Consider the following 13848-nt stretch of genomic DNA (forward strand, 5'->3'; position numbering starts at 1 on the left):
AGGTCCTCTGGTCTGTGCCAAACTAGATGATCAGAACAGTCCCTTCTGGCCTTAACATCTATGAATCTAAAATGCAGGTAACAGCACTTTTCTACCTCATAGGACTGTTGTGAGAATAAATATATTCGAGACAATAAGGGACTCCGATACTATGGTAATGGGGAACATGTACAAATAGATTTCCAACAGAAAAGTAACGTGCCACCAGAATGGCAAAAGTGAGAAATGATCAGCAAAACTGCGCTATGTATAAAGCTGTCAACAATGACAATTGCCCATTGCTTCAAATGTAAAAAACTTTATACAAAGGGGGCAAGGAAGCCTTCAATGAATTCAAACTTTGGAATGGGCAGGAACTCAAGGGAAGGAAATGAACATGTGGCAGATTTTTTAAAGACAGCTATTCACTTCTTTTGTAAGTTGTTCTTCAAGATGTGTTCCACATATCCATTCCGCTTTGGTGTTTTGGGCATGCACACTCTGAAGTCAAAGACTTTTTCCCAATGCTGTACCCATCTTGCATCCTCCATATGCTTTTGCTCCCAGGCCAAAGTATAAAAGGCAGAGCTGCCCTGATCCCCCTTCAGTTCCTTCGCACCAGAATCCAAAATGAATAGACTCTGATTTACAGGGGAAGGAGAGCAGGTCATGGAATGAACATGTGCCACACATCTCGACAGCCACATGGATTACAATTAAGAGAACAGGTTCAGGAAAGTACAAACTGAAGTTTGAGAAGGAAATGAACTGAAATAAATGCTGCTCAACACAATAGCAACTAGATTTTTTGGAGGCCTAGCAAAGCATGCTTAGAACAGCTTCCTCGCTACCCCCTCAACTCACTTCACTTCAGGTTCATTCACCTCCCAATAGGAGTCTCCCCTATCTTAAAAAAAAATGTAGTCCTTTACTTAACTGCCTTTCTGAACCCACGATCCCACACCTCACACCCTAACTCTTCAATCCAGCTTTCACCCTTTCTGTTCCATGGAAGCTGCTCACACCAAACCTCTAATAACCTCTTCCAAGCCAAATCTCGTATATCATCTTCCTCCTCGACCTTTTGATAGCTTCTCCCACCACTGACCACTCCCTAACTTTTTAACTCTTTTCCAATGGCTTTCCTAGCTCCGTTCTCTCAGGGTCCTTCTCCTGCTTCTCTGACCGCTCCTATAGCAGGCTCTTTACCCATCCTCTTGATTGGCGCAATCATTGACACCCTCTATGTCCTGTCTAGGTGCACATATCTAACAAGCACGGCTTCAGCCACCACTGTCATTGCTGATGACTCACAAATCTACCCCCATCCAACCCAGCATCTCATCCTCTCTCTGATATCTCTTCATGGATTATGTCCTGTTGGCAGATTAAACACAACATGGGAAAAATTTATCTTGCAATCATTCCCTGAAGCCCTCTCTCTCCTTTCCTCCATATCTGTGGACACCATGACTATCCTAACAGATATTCAGGTGGCATTTTTTAGCCTCTCTATGGCTACACATATCAACCATGTATAAATCTTGCTGCTTTTCCATACGTAACAGCCTATCCTCTGTTTATGCCACCAAAATGCTCATCCAGGGTTTCATCTTCTTCCGTTCTGTCTCCTGCAACCTTTCTGTCCTCGATTACAACAGACTTACCTATTCAAATCGCTGAGGCTACATTCACCTTTCTGGCTTGTTACTGACCACATTAACCCCTTGCTCTTCCTTCACTTTGCATCAAGCATCAGCCATCTTGTCTTCACCTTTAAGGTCCTTGACAACTTAGTCCCACCCTATCTAGCTGCTCTATTCGTTTTTTGCAATGTTGACCCCACTTTCACTCTGCCAACATTCTCAACTTCCCTCCCTACCAGCCATCTTCTCCCACAACCTTTCTACCTAGGAAAATTCCATAACTAAATTCACAGAGCCATGCCCTTCCCATATCTCCTAGAAATCCCTCTTTAGGACATGCCCACCGTGATGCCTACAAAACCCTACCATGACAAGGTGTGTGCGAAAATAGGACTATCCTTCTGTTTCTTCCTTTTCCTACTCCCTTTCTCTCATGAATTCCCTCACTTCTGCCATCCACAGATTCTAAGGACAGAAGGGATCATTGTGATCATGTACTCGGACCTGCTGTATAACACAGACCATACAAGGTTCCCAAAATATTCTTAGAGCCTGTCTTTCAGCAAAATATCCAATCTTGATTTAAAAATAGTCAGTGATGGAGAATCCACCACAAATTTACCTACAACCTTGGGTAAATAGTTCCAAAGGTTAATTACCCTATTAAAAATGTACACCTGAATTAGTCTAGCTTCAACGTCCAGCCATTGGATCATGTTAAACCTTTCTCCACTAGGCTGAAGACTTCATTATTAAGTATTTGTTCCCCATACTTAGCAACTGCAATCAAGTCACCTCTTAACCTACTTTTTGTTAAGTTAAATAGCTTATGGAGCTACTTAATCACTCTAAGATACGTTTTCTATGTTTTTAAATCAATCATTCTCCGGGCTCTTCTCTGAACCCTCTCCAATTGTTCAACATTGTTCTTGAACCATGGACACTAGAACTAAACACAGCATTCCAGTGCCAAATATAGCCTTATAATAGTCTCTACTACTCAGGATGTCCGTTTACACATCTCAGGATCGCATTAGCCCTTGTGTCCACAGCATCACACTGGGAGCAAATGTTCAGCTGATTATTCTCCTCTCCCACCAAATCTTTTTCAGAGTCACCGGTTCCCAGGATAGAGTCCCTCATCCCACAAGCATGACCTACATTCTTTGTTCCTAGATGTACAGGGAGTCCTTGGACTTATGATGCCCAACTTACGTAGGACGCCACTTATGACGCTTTTCAATTGCCTGCCCGTTTCGCCCCTACAACTCTTGTTTCACCCTTATGACGAAAGCTGGCAGGGAGAACAGCACACATCACATGCTGAGCCTCAGCCAATCATCGATTTCCACTGTTCAAGCTCTCATTGGCTCCTGGCCCCGGGCTCAGATAATTAAAAACAAACAGCAAGGCTACCCAGCAACAAGCTACCCTAGCCATGGAAGCCCATCAGACAAGCAACTCCAAGGGTCCCCCTTCCAGCTCCATTCATTATAACAGCTGCTATAAAGAAATTTACAAAGAAGAAGAAGAAAACATCTGTCGAAACTTCCTTGGACACTTCAAGATTGCAGAGAAGCCACCAGCCAAGAGCCCAAGAGTTCTGGGAAGTCAAAGCATATGTGATTTTGTGTGTTTATTTGAATGCTGTTGACCAAACACACACATTGATGTTGCTACGTTAGTCATACTATAATTCATTTAGTACAAAAATCTGTGTTCGTGTGGTGAAAATAGTGCATCATGCCTTGGTTCAGGAACCAATCCCCCCTTTATACCATGGATTCCTATAGGAAAAGGAGTTTCGACTTACAACGTAATTCTGAGGATTGAATTGTGTTGCAAGTCCGAGGACTCCCTGCATACATTTACCATATTAAAACGTATATTATTTGCTTGCGCCCAGCTTACAGCGCGATCTGATCACTTTGTATCATTAACTTCCTCTTCATTATTTACCATTCACTCAATCTGTGTCTCATCTGCAAACTTTGTTTGCAGTGCTGTTGCAGAAGTATTGGTCCTAAGATGTAAGAAACACAACAAGTGATGTCTTTTATCAGACCAACTTCTGTTGGTGGAAGGTACAAACTTTTGAGCTACATAGAGCTCTTCTTCAGGATTGGAAAGCTCAGACCTGAAGAAGAGCTCTGTGTAACTCAAAAGTTTGTACCTTGCACCAACAGAATTAGGTCCGATAAAATACATCACTCACCTACCATATCTATCTGCAAACTTTATTAGTGATGATTGTGTGTTTTCTTCCCGGTCATTAATAAAAATGTTAACTAGGTCCCCTGACTCTGTCCCCAGTTAAAAAAATACAACACACGAACAAAACTGTGCTGATCCCCCAATAAGTTCATTTGCTTGTGTGTGAGTCGTCATCCTCAAACCTCTATCTATATCTTTTACATTACAAATTCTCTGCAGCAGGAACTGTCTACCCACCATGGGGAATAGCACCCACCTTGACCTTCATTGGGGCCTTCAACTATTCCGAAAATACTTACATATTCCATAAGCCATCTGGTCACTGTATCTCTCCAGATCAAGATGAATACTCTGATGAAAGAATTCCAGCTTTGCTTTCAGTTGCTGAGATGCGGACACCATATTATTTTTCATCTTGGTTAAGTTGGCATTATATCGAAGAAGACTCAACCTAAACAATAATTGCAAACAGAGCCTGTTAAAATGAATACAACTGCAATTCTGTGAGTTAGTAACAAAGAATGAACTGCTATAATCAATGCATGGAGAACCCGAATTCTAACACCTAAAGGAAATGCATCAGTGGCACTGAATTTTTTACGACCTTTTGGCATAAGGTTTCCAGCAGAGAGACAGACTCCCTGTATGACCCTGGGCAAGTCACTTAAATCCCTCTGGGCCTCAGTTCCCCATATGTAAATTGGGGAGAATAATAATTTTTTCCCCCATTTTAGTTGTCTTGGCTATTTAGACAGTGAGCTCTCCATGGCTGGGACTGACTGGGTATGCATTTGTACAGCACCAAGCACAAAAGGGGCATGTTCATGGCTGGGGCCTCCCGGTGCTACCATAATACCAATAATAAATACGACCATCTATCCCTGCATATACAAACCACTCTGAACAATCTGTATTAGTATTATTATATTGGTCACAGAGTAACCATCACAGTTAAAATTGCAAAAACTATCTTTATCATCATCTGTTATCTGTTTCTGGAATATGGTGAATTTTTTTTTGAAAATCCCTTTTAGCTTTTTCTGGTTTATGAACATCTGAAGTCCAGTTTTCCCCACTGAAAATTCTACAGTTACCATTTTCCAACACACAGGATACTTGTGTTATTTCATAGAACTGAACTTTGAAACTTTAAATTTAGCCTGTGAAGGTACCCCTCAATGAGAGGAGTACTGTTTTGCTACATTCAATAAAACTGAGTAAATATAATGGAGCTGCTACGCGTGATCCCACAGTTAAGGCTGAATTGAGTTTTGCACATAAGGTGAAGATTCGACCACTCTGGTGTACGAAGAAGAATGCAGCGTACCCTCACCAAACTTACAGCATTTACTCTGAACACAGAATGAATTTTCTGAGTATTTGCAGGTAAATTCATTAGTTTAGGAGTTAAAAATTTAAATTCTGAAGTGGGTTCTCTAAAGATAATGTAATTACCTTGTGTTCCGAACAGTCTTACAGTAACAGAAACTTCCAATTTACCATATAGTTAACACTCACTGAAATCTTGGGCACAGGCTACATTTGAATACTCTTTTTTTAAATAGACTAATGGTCTGACACCATGAAGAAAAAAAAAAAATCTAATGCGTCTTTAAAAAATCAGTTTACTTTAAACTAATCTGGGACTAGCTTATTCATTTTTAAAGTTGAAGTTGCTTTTACTGATGTAAATAATAATAATATACAGAAGCACTGATAATTTAACAGATTAGGACAAGTTCTCATCTGGTTTACAATTTAAGTTTATGGACAAAAAACAATTCACTTCAAAAGAGTGGGTATCCAAGAATCCTTTAATTCATACAGCTTTCAGTTCAAACGTCTTCCATGTTCACATCTCTCTTCCTGGTCTACTGAATTTGCACCAACTTACATTGCAGCTCTCTGCCCTTGGAATAGCCGGCTGTAATCTTCTTTTAGCCCTGTCACATAGTGCACGGCTTCTGCCCACACTTTACGCAGCTGTGAAATTGGCAACTGGATTTTGCTGTCCTGAACTGCACACAAGAGAAAAAGAAAACTGTGTAAATGAAGTTTCCTGGAATATTTGTAAGAGGATAGCATTGCATGTCTGTATCACTGACAGTGTTATTTTTCACATTGCAAAACTTTTAGCTATAAAAATAATCTATTTCAAGAGAATAATAAAATAGTGGGTGAAGATCCACTCAGACTCATTAAAAAATTACAAATCATCATCAGAATTAAGAGACATTTCTAATTCAGCCAAATCATCACTGATTTCTCATATACTCCTGATAGCGAGAACAGCTAGACAGGGACACACAGGATTTTGATCTTCTGTCGGTCTCAACTGGCCCATACTGGGCTCTGAAGTCAATAAACTTCCCTGCTTATAGGTGTGCCCTGGACTGTGCCTCCTCTATGGGCACACTCCCAAGTCTTTAGATAAGATCAACCTCTTCGTCTCCTTTGATGCCTCCTCTTCAATACCAGCAACACCAATCTGCCTCTCAGTACCAGTAACGCTGGAGCTGCATTACTAACTGATGCCAAGGCACTTCATATCTGGACCAAGGTAGATGGTTCAGACTGACAATGTAGCACCAATCCCAGCAGCAGATATTTAAGTCTGGCTGCCCTGTTCTTCTTGGAGCAGCACTCAAAGCCCTTACAAATGATACATTTGTCACTCATGTGAGCCTTCCCCAAGCACTGAAGGGAAATGAGATGAGGGTCACTGTTAGGCATTGCCTTACTTACAAGAGTGGCAGGACTTGAAAAGCAGAGAGCCCAGCATATCTCCAGTATTAGAGCTGGTACCCAGCCTGGGTGCCAGAGCCACAAAACCAACAAAACCATTTTTTTTTTAAACTACACTAACTAACCAACCTACACTAACTGTACAGAAACTTACAAATGGGCACTATTTACACGCTTGACAAAAAGCCTTGCAGAAGCAATAAAAGGGAATGCCAACAACCATCGTGGGCAGCAGGAAGGAACTGAGGAGGGTCAGGGTGGCTCCACCCTGTCTCCCTGCATACTGTGCACAAGGCACAGAGGGGGCTTGTGCTGCCTCAATGAGTACCACGGGGGAAAAACTCTGACAATTGTGCCCTGGAGCAGTCACACCCCTACAGTGGAATGGACATGTGCAATCACTCACAAAAGAACTGCTATTTGTCAGTCAAATCCCATGCACATCTATAGTGCAATACAGATAATTCCAGATAAAACTCCATTTGAAGAACACTAATGTTGCACAGTTGAGCACTCAACAGTTAGGAGATGCCAAAGTTAAGGTTGCATGTATAACCTTAGTCCTTGTGTGTATGCCACATAACAATACAATCTATTACACTCCAAAGAGGAACAGGAGAGAAAAGAGGTTCTGGAATCTAATCTCCGCCCCGACTCATCTTGGTCAATAAGGCATGGGCAAAGGTGTCCACTTCCACCCAGCTGTGTTACCAAAAGCTGTAATGGAACACCTGAGGACTAAGAGACAGTCAGGTAACATCTTTTCCCTTTCCAATTCATATGATTCCATAGCAATCTGCTCCCACAGGAACTCACACTATAAAGTTTTTGGCCACACCGATTGTGGTTCTATTTGGCTGGGATTTATTTACTGACAGTGGAGATGGACCGTGTTCCCTCAATGCTCAGGGATTTTAATATAAATCTTTAAAGAGCTCAAAGAGAAAATAGCTCAGACAGATGCTCTGTAGAACACCCATGCAGATTTTTAAGACAAGACAAATTTCGATATTAAACTAGTTTAAGGGCATTCAGGTTCAAAGTCTATTGGAATACACTTACCAATGTAATTTACACAATCAGACAGACTTCTGGAAGCAAAGGGTCCTTCATACACAATTTTGCTTTTATCGAACAAATAAACCATGTAACTGTCCCAGCCTCTCTGGTGAGGAAAAGAAAGATTATAAACAGAGAGAATCCCAAACACAAACTGTCATCAGAAGGACTTCAACAAATCTCACCAATTCAATGGTTTGCTACTATGCAATTTTATGAACTAGTTAGGGGAGATGCTGATCTCAGATACAACCATCATTTTATACACAGAGCTGATGAGGACTCAGCACTTTGGTGAATCGAGCTATTCTATTTAGGTCCTTAAACAGGGAGTAAGAATCCTAATGTTAAGCACCTATTTTTTATAATATTGGCCCCTGGCTATAGAGGGATAGAAACATGGAGCACAGCTTAGGCCGGTCCCACACACAAGCCCAAGATTGGATTATTTTGAACAGCAGTGTCCTTTGGGGCTGCGCCTGTGACCCCCAAACCCTGTTGCTTTCCACAGCAGAAAGTATATAGGGCAGGGTGGCAGCAACCCATGCTCTGTTCCTTCGCCAGTAAAAAAAAAAAAAAAAAAATCCCATTAATAGGACTTCTATCATCAGGAACGTTGGGAAGATGTGGAATCTGTGTGGATAACCCATCTCAAAGAACTACAATTACTGTAGGGCAAGTAACCATATTTTCTTCAAGTATTTGCCCACACAGGTTCCTCTCTTCATGATTAGCAATCAATCATCTGAAAGCCAGAAGGTGGGTGAGGGGACATTTACTTGAACAGTAATTGTAAGTTTGCACAAGGGAATACTGGGAGATAAAAGTGCAGACTGAATTCCATGCCACTGCTCCACATATTTCTGAAATGGAGACATTGTAAGGCAGGCCATAGAGGCTTCCTGGGCAGATGGAGTGAGCTCTAACTTGTCCAAGTGTGTCTTTATTGGCTAGGGGATAGCAAGTCTTGACACAGTCCAAGACCTACTTAGTCTCTGTGAAAATATTGATTGACCCTTAACCCACTCAGAAAACACCATGAAAAAAGTCTAGACATACATCTTTGGTTTGATTCTGTTCAAAATAAAACAACAACAACATCCAGAATGTGAAGTCTCTTTGATCAGGGAGGAGTGAGGTTTCAGAAGGAAAACCAGGAAGTGAATAGATTGGTTGGTATGACAGTTGGACACTAACTTAGGAGGATATATCAGGTGAGCCCCGAGGAAGACTAGCCCTGAGGAAAATCATACATGGAGGTCTTGCCCTGAAAGCTTGAATCTCTCCTAGCCATCATATCAGCTAGAAGGATATCTAGAAGGCAATGTTCATTGACAGATGGTAAAGAGAATGCACAGCCAGAAACTCAAACAGAGAAGGCCCATCCATCTGTCAGTACCATGCTGAGATTTGATGATGGGGAAAAACATGAGCCCCTTAAAATTTTTTGATGCCATAGGGCAGGCGTGGCCAAACTTACTGACCCTCCGAGCCGCATAGTATAATCTTCAGAAGTTCGAAAGCTGCAAGACATGCACTATCTGCCCCGCAGGACGGTGTATACCAGGGTGCAGGGCTTCTGCCCCAACACCTCCTGTGAAGCTAAAGCCCAGACATCCCCCTCCCCACAAGGCAGAAGCCCCTAGCCCCACCACCCTGCCACAAGACAGAAGCCCTGAGCTTTCCCCCCGCCCCCAGTCTGGTAGATGAAGTGGGAGGACGGGGGAGGAAAGTGGCTCCACGAGCTGCGCTTTAACAGTAAAAGAGCTACAGCAGCTCACAAGCCGCAGTTTGGCCATACCTGCCATAGGGCGTGAAAAAACAGTGTGACCTTGAACATGGGGCTGACTAGCAGATATCACCGCTAGGTGTAGCTGTACCAAGCTTAAAGAAGAGTAAATAGTCCAAAAGAAAAGGTTACTCATCTTGTGCAGTAACTGAGGTTCTTCGAGAGGTGTCCCCCTGTGTGTGCTCCACTTCAGGTGGTGGTGCATCCCAGCGCCATCGATCCAAGATTTTGCTAGCAGCGTCTGGTTGGGGTGTGCATGTGCGGTAGCTGTCTCTTGGTAGCACTGACCCCTCTTCTGGCACGCACACGCCTCAATCCCGTCAGTTCCTTTTCTATCGTGGAGCAGTTGATTCTTACTCCAAAGCAGAGGAGAGGAGGGTGGGTAGTGAAACACCCACAGGGACACACGTCTCAAAGAACCTCAGTTACTGCACACTTTTCTTCATCGAGTTGTGTCCCTGTGGGTGCTCCCCTTCAGGTAAGCGTAGAGCAGTGCCCGCATGCGGATGGAAGAGGCTTCGGAGTTGATTGTGTAGCTGCTGCTAGGACTGTGCAGCCTAATTTAGCATCTGCACTTGAGCTAAGCGTGATTGAGTAATGATTGGTGAAAGTGTGTTCGGATGCCCATGCAGCTGCTCTGCGTATAACAAGAATGGACACGTAGTGCAGAAATGCTGTAGAAGTTGCTACAGCCCTTGTCGAGCGTCTTCCGATACCCTTTAGAGCTTCAGTGTTGCATACGGAGTTGTACAAGTGGATTCAGTTTGATATCCACTTAAATAGTATTTATGTTGATACAGCTGTGCCTTTCGACCTTTCCGTTGTCGATATGAACAGTCTGGGGGACTTACTAAAGGTCTTTGTCCTGTCTAGGTAAAAGGCCAGAGTGCAGCAGACTTCTTACATGTGTAATGTTGCCTCTTGTGGGTTGTTGCATGGTTTAGGGTGGAAAGTGGTTAGGTGAATTGGCTGGTTAAGATGGAATGAGAACAATATTTTGGGCATGAATTTTGGGTGAGTCCTCAGTTTTTCCTTGTAGACTATTGTGTATGGGGGGGTGAGCCATGAGTGCCCCAATCTCGCTCACTGTTCGTGCCAATGTGATGAATATTAAGAATGCTATTTTCATTGATAAATGAAGCATAAAGAAAGATTCTAAGGGTTTGAATGGTTTTCCGGTTAAGGATTTGAGCACTAGGTTTAAGTTCCATGCCGGAGTGGGTTCACGGATGTCCGGGTACATGTTTTGTAGGCTCGTTATGAATCTCTTTGTAATTGGGTGGGCGAATAATGAGGTCCCTTCTACTTGTTGGTGAAAGGCAGTTATTGCCACAAGGTGAACCTTGATCGAGTTGGCAGCCAGTCCTGATTTCTTTAACAATAGTAGGTACTCCAGGATCAATGGAAGTGGGGCCTGGTTTGCCGATATTTGCTTTGGCACCAAATGGAAAATCTCCCATTTTTGGAGGTAAGTTTGTCATGTGTTTTCTTTCCTGCTGTTAATCAGTACTACTAATACTTGATCCAAACAGGTTAATTCATCCCCAGAGCCATGAAGGAGCCACGCTCTCAGGAGAAATTTCCCTGGATCAGGATGGACGACATGTCCATTGTCCTGTCAGAGGAGATTGTGTCATCAAGGGATAGCGAATGCAGTGCATATTGCCTTGCGATTCAGGTAAGGGAACCGAGCCAGTCTGCACCATGTTGGCATTAAGAGGATGATCTTGGCCCTGTTTATATTTTGTGTATGACTCTGAAGATTAGAGGAAATTAGAGGGAAAGCATAAAGGAGAGGGGCATTCCATTTGATCATGAATGCATCTCCCAGTGATTGTGCTCCCTGTCCTGCTCAGGAGCAGGATCTTGGGCATTTCTTGTTTGCTCATGTGACAAATAGGTCTATGGACACATTTCCTCTCCTCCGAAAGACGCGTTGTGTTATTTCTTCATTCAGTTCCCATTTGTGTTCTGGTGAGAACTGTCTGCTTAGTGTGTCTGCCATGATATTCAGGTGGCCTGGTAGATATGAAACTGTTATAGCGATGATGTGTTTTATGCACCAGTTTCATAACTTTAGAGCTTCCACACATAACGAGTGGGATCACACTCCACCCTGGCGGTTGATAAAGAACATGGAACATTAAGGATATTAACAGACAACATTGTATGCGTTTCTTATTAGTGGAAGGAAGTGGTAGCATGCATTGCAGACCACATGTAGTTCTAGCAGGTTTATGTGAAGGTGTCTCTCTTCTTGGTGACCATTTGCCCTGGGCAGTACGTTGTTTCAGGTGGGCCCCCGATCCAATCAGGGAGGCATCTGTTGTAATTTGAACTGATGGTGTTTCCTGTTGGAAAGATATGCCCGAGCACACGTTTGATGGGTTTGTCCACTAGTGCAGTGACTGAATCACCTCTGCGATGGGTGTGATTCTCTTGTTTAGGCTGTGCCTTCATGGTATGTAGACTTCGTTGGCACTGCATGTGTAGCCTGGCATGCTTGACCACTGCATGTGTAATCTGGCGTGTTGGGCCATGTGCGCCAGTAGTTGTAAGCAGGTGCCTGCATGCACCCATGAGCTGTGTGAGACCATCGATATAAGGGAGGTCATCGTTGTAAAGTGGGGCTCTGGAAGGGATGCTCTGGCCATGAGCGAGCCCAGGTGAGCACTTATGAATTCCAGTTGTTGTACTGGAGTGAGGGTGGATTTCTTTTCGTTGATTTGTAGCCCCAAGGAGTTGAAGAGGTAGATGGTTAGTTGAACACTTCTTTCTGTTTCTGTCTTTATGGAGCCCTTGATTAGGCAGTTGTCTAAGTAAAGGAATAGGAGTATCCCTTGTCTGCATAAGTGCGTTACTACTACCGCCAGTGTTTTGGTGAACACTCTCGGTGCTGTCGATAAGTCGAATGGTAGGACTCTGTAATGGAAGTGTTCTTGTCCTACTGTGAACCTTAGGAAGAGTCTGTGAGCCAGGTGGATTGTAATGTGAAAGTATGCATCTTGCAGGTTGAGGGCTGCGAACCAGTCCCCTTCTTCCAGCGTAGGGATGATCAAGTTCAGGGTGACCATTTTGAATCTGTGGGCACGGACAAATTTGTTGAGTTTTCTCAGGTCTAGGATGGGTCTCCACCCTCTATTTTTCTTTCAAGTCAGAAAGTAATGGGAATAAAATCCCTTCCCGGTGTGTTGTGTTCCACCACACCTATTTGCAGAAGGTGATGCATCTCTTGTCTCAATAGATGCTCGTGGGAAGGTCCGTGAAGAGGGACAGGGAAGGGGGGTGGGTAGTTGGATAGATGTAAAACGGATGGTATAGCCATTAGAATTAGTTCTAAAACCAACTGATCAGATGTGATCAAGGCCCAGTTGGTGTAAAATGGCCTGAGTCGGTGCCCAAAGATTTAGATGTTGTCTGCTGACGGTGTTATGGGGAGGTCATGCAGACCCTTGACCAATACTTCAAAATTGTGGTTTGTTTGGTGGTGGTGGAGACACTGAATACTGGGGTTGGGTCTGTCGGCATCTTTGTAGTCTATTTCTTTGTCCCCTTGCTTCGTATGGTCTCTGCTGTCACTGAGACGTGTTGTCTCTATTTCTGTGGTATGGCTGATAATGCTGTCTCCTGTTTGGAATTGTGTATAGCCCTAACGTTCCAATGGTCGCCCTGTAGTCTTTCATGGAGTGGAGAACGTCGTCGGTTTTGGCCGAAAATAGTTTGTCTCTGTCCAAGGGCAAGTCTTCCACTTTGTGTTGCAGTTCTCTGAAGAATGGCAGGTATTGCACTGTCAGCTTTAACAAAACAGCTCCATTGCCCAGATAGAGACTGTTCCATTTGGCACTGTGTGTCAGCCTGGTCGAGGGTTTCCTATTGTGAAAAAGAAGGTCTTGCACTGCAGCAAAGCAGTTTCTTTTCATAACCAGCAACCAGGTGATTGGGTCTAGCCAGCATCCAGGTGGTCAGGAGGGACATCAAGTCCAGATGAAGAATCCATTCACTGCTCTGAGAGAGACCAGGTTTGGCGGGTCGAGCAGAGTGACGGACCATTAAATGGACAGGTTCACCAGGTCCGAGAACCAAAACTACCTGGCCCACGCTGGTGCTATCATGACAACTTGACCCTTGACCCTGCCTTAACTCCTTCAGCACAGTGGATATTGAGGCAATAAGAGAAAAGGTGCATCAGGCTGGGGGCCCAGGAGAACAGATATCTGACAGCAAATCTAGGCACAAACCCCCTTTGGAACAGAACTGTTTGTACTATCTGGCATTAACGCTCATCAAAAAAAAAATCCACCTATGGGAGCCCCCATTTCTGAAAGACCTCCAGAAGGGCCTCACTTTTTAAGAGACCATTTGTGGTTCCCCAACAAGTCCCTTTTGAGGTGGACAACCTCTTGGAAACCCAGGAGA

At 43.6% G+C, this 13848-nt stretch overlaps 1 protein-coding gene across 1 annotated transcript in view; it reads right to left on the bottom strand.

Annotated features, from left to right (window-relative positions):
- Positions 1 to 13848, bottom strand: part of CHUK (component of inhibitor of nuclear factor kappa B kinase complex) — an 80209-nt gene that overhangs the window by 28862 nt on the left and 37499 nt on the right. The window contains exons 11-13 of the mRNA XM_038409688.2: positions 7647 to 7749; positions 5734 to 5857; positions 4139 to 4290 (exon numbers count right to left, since the gene is read on the bottom strand). Of these exons, the coding sequence (XP_038265616.1) occupies positions 4139 to 4290; positions 5734 to 5857; positions 7647 to 7749 (379 nt within the window). The remainder of the gene's footprint in view (positions 1 to 4138; positions 4291 to 5733; positions 5858 to 7646; positions 7750 to 13848) is intronic.

The sequence above is a fragment of the Dermochelys coriacea genome, chromosome 7 (assembly GCF_009764565.3).
Source record: "Dermochelys coriacea isolate rDerCor1 chromosome 7, rDerCor1.pri.v4, whole genome shotgun sequence".
NCBI lineage: Eukaryota > Metazoa > Chordata > Testudines > Dermochelyidae > Dermochelys > Dermochelys coriacea.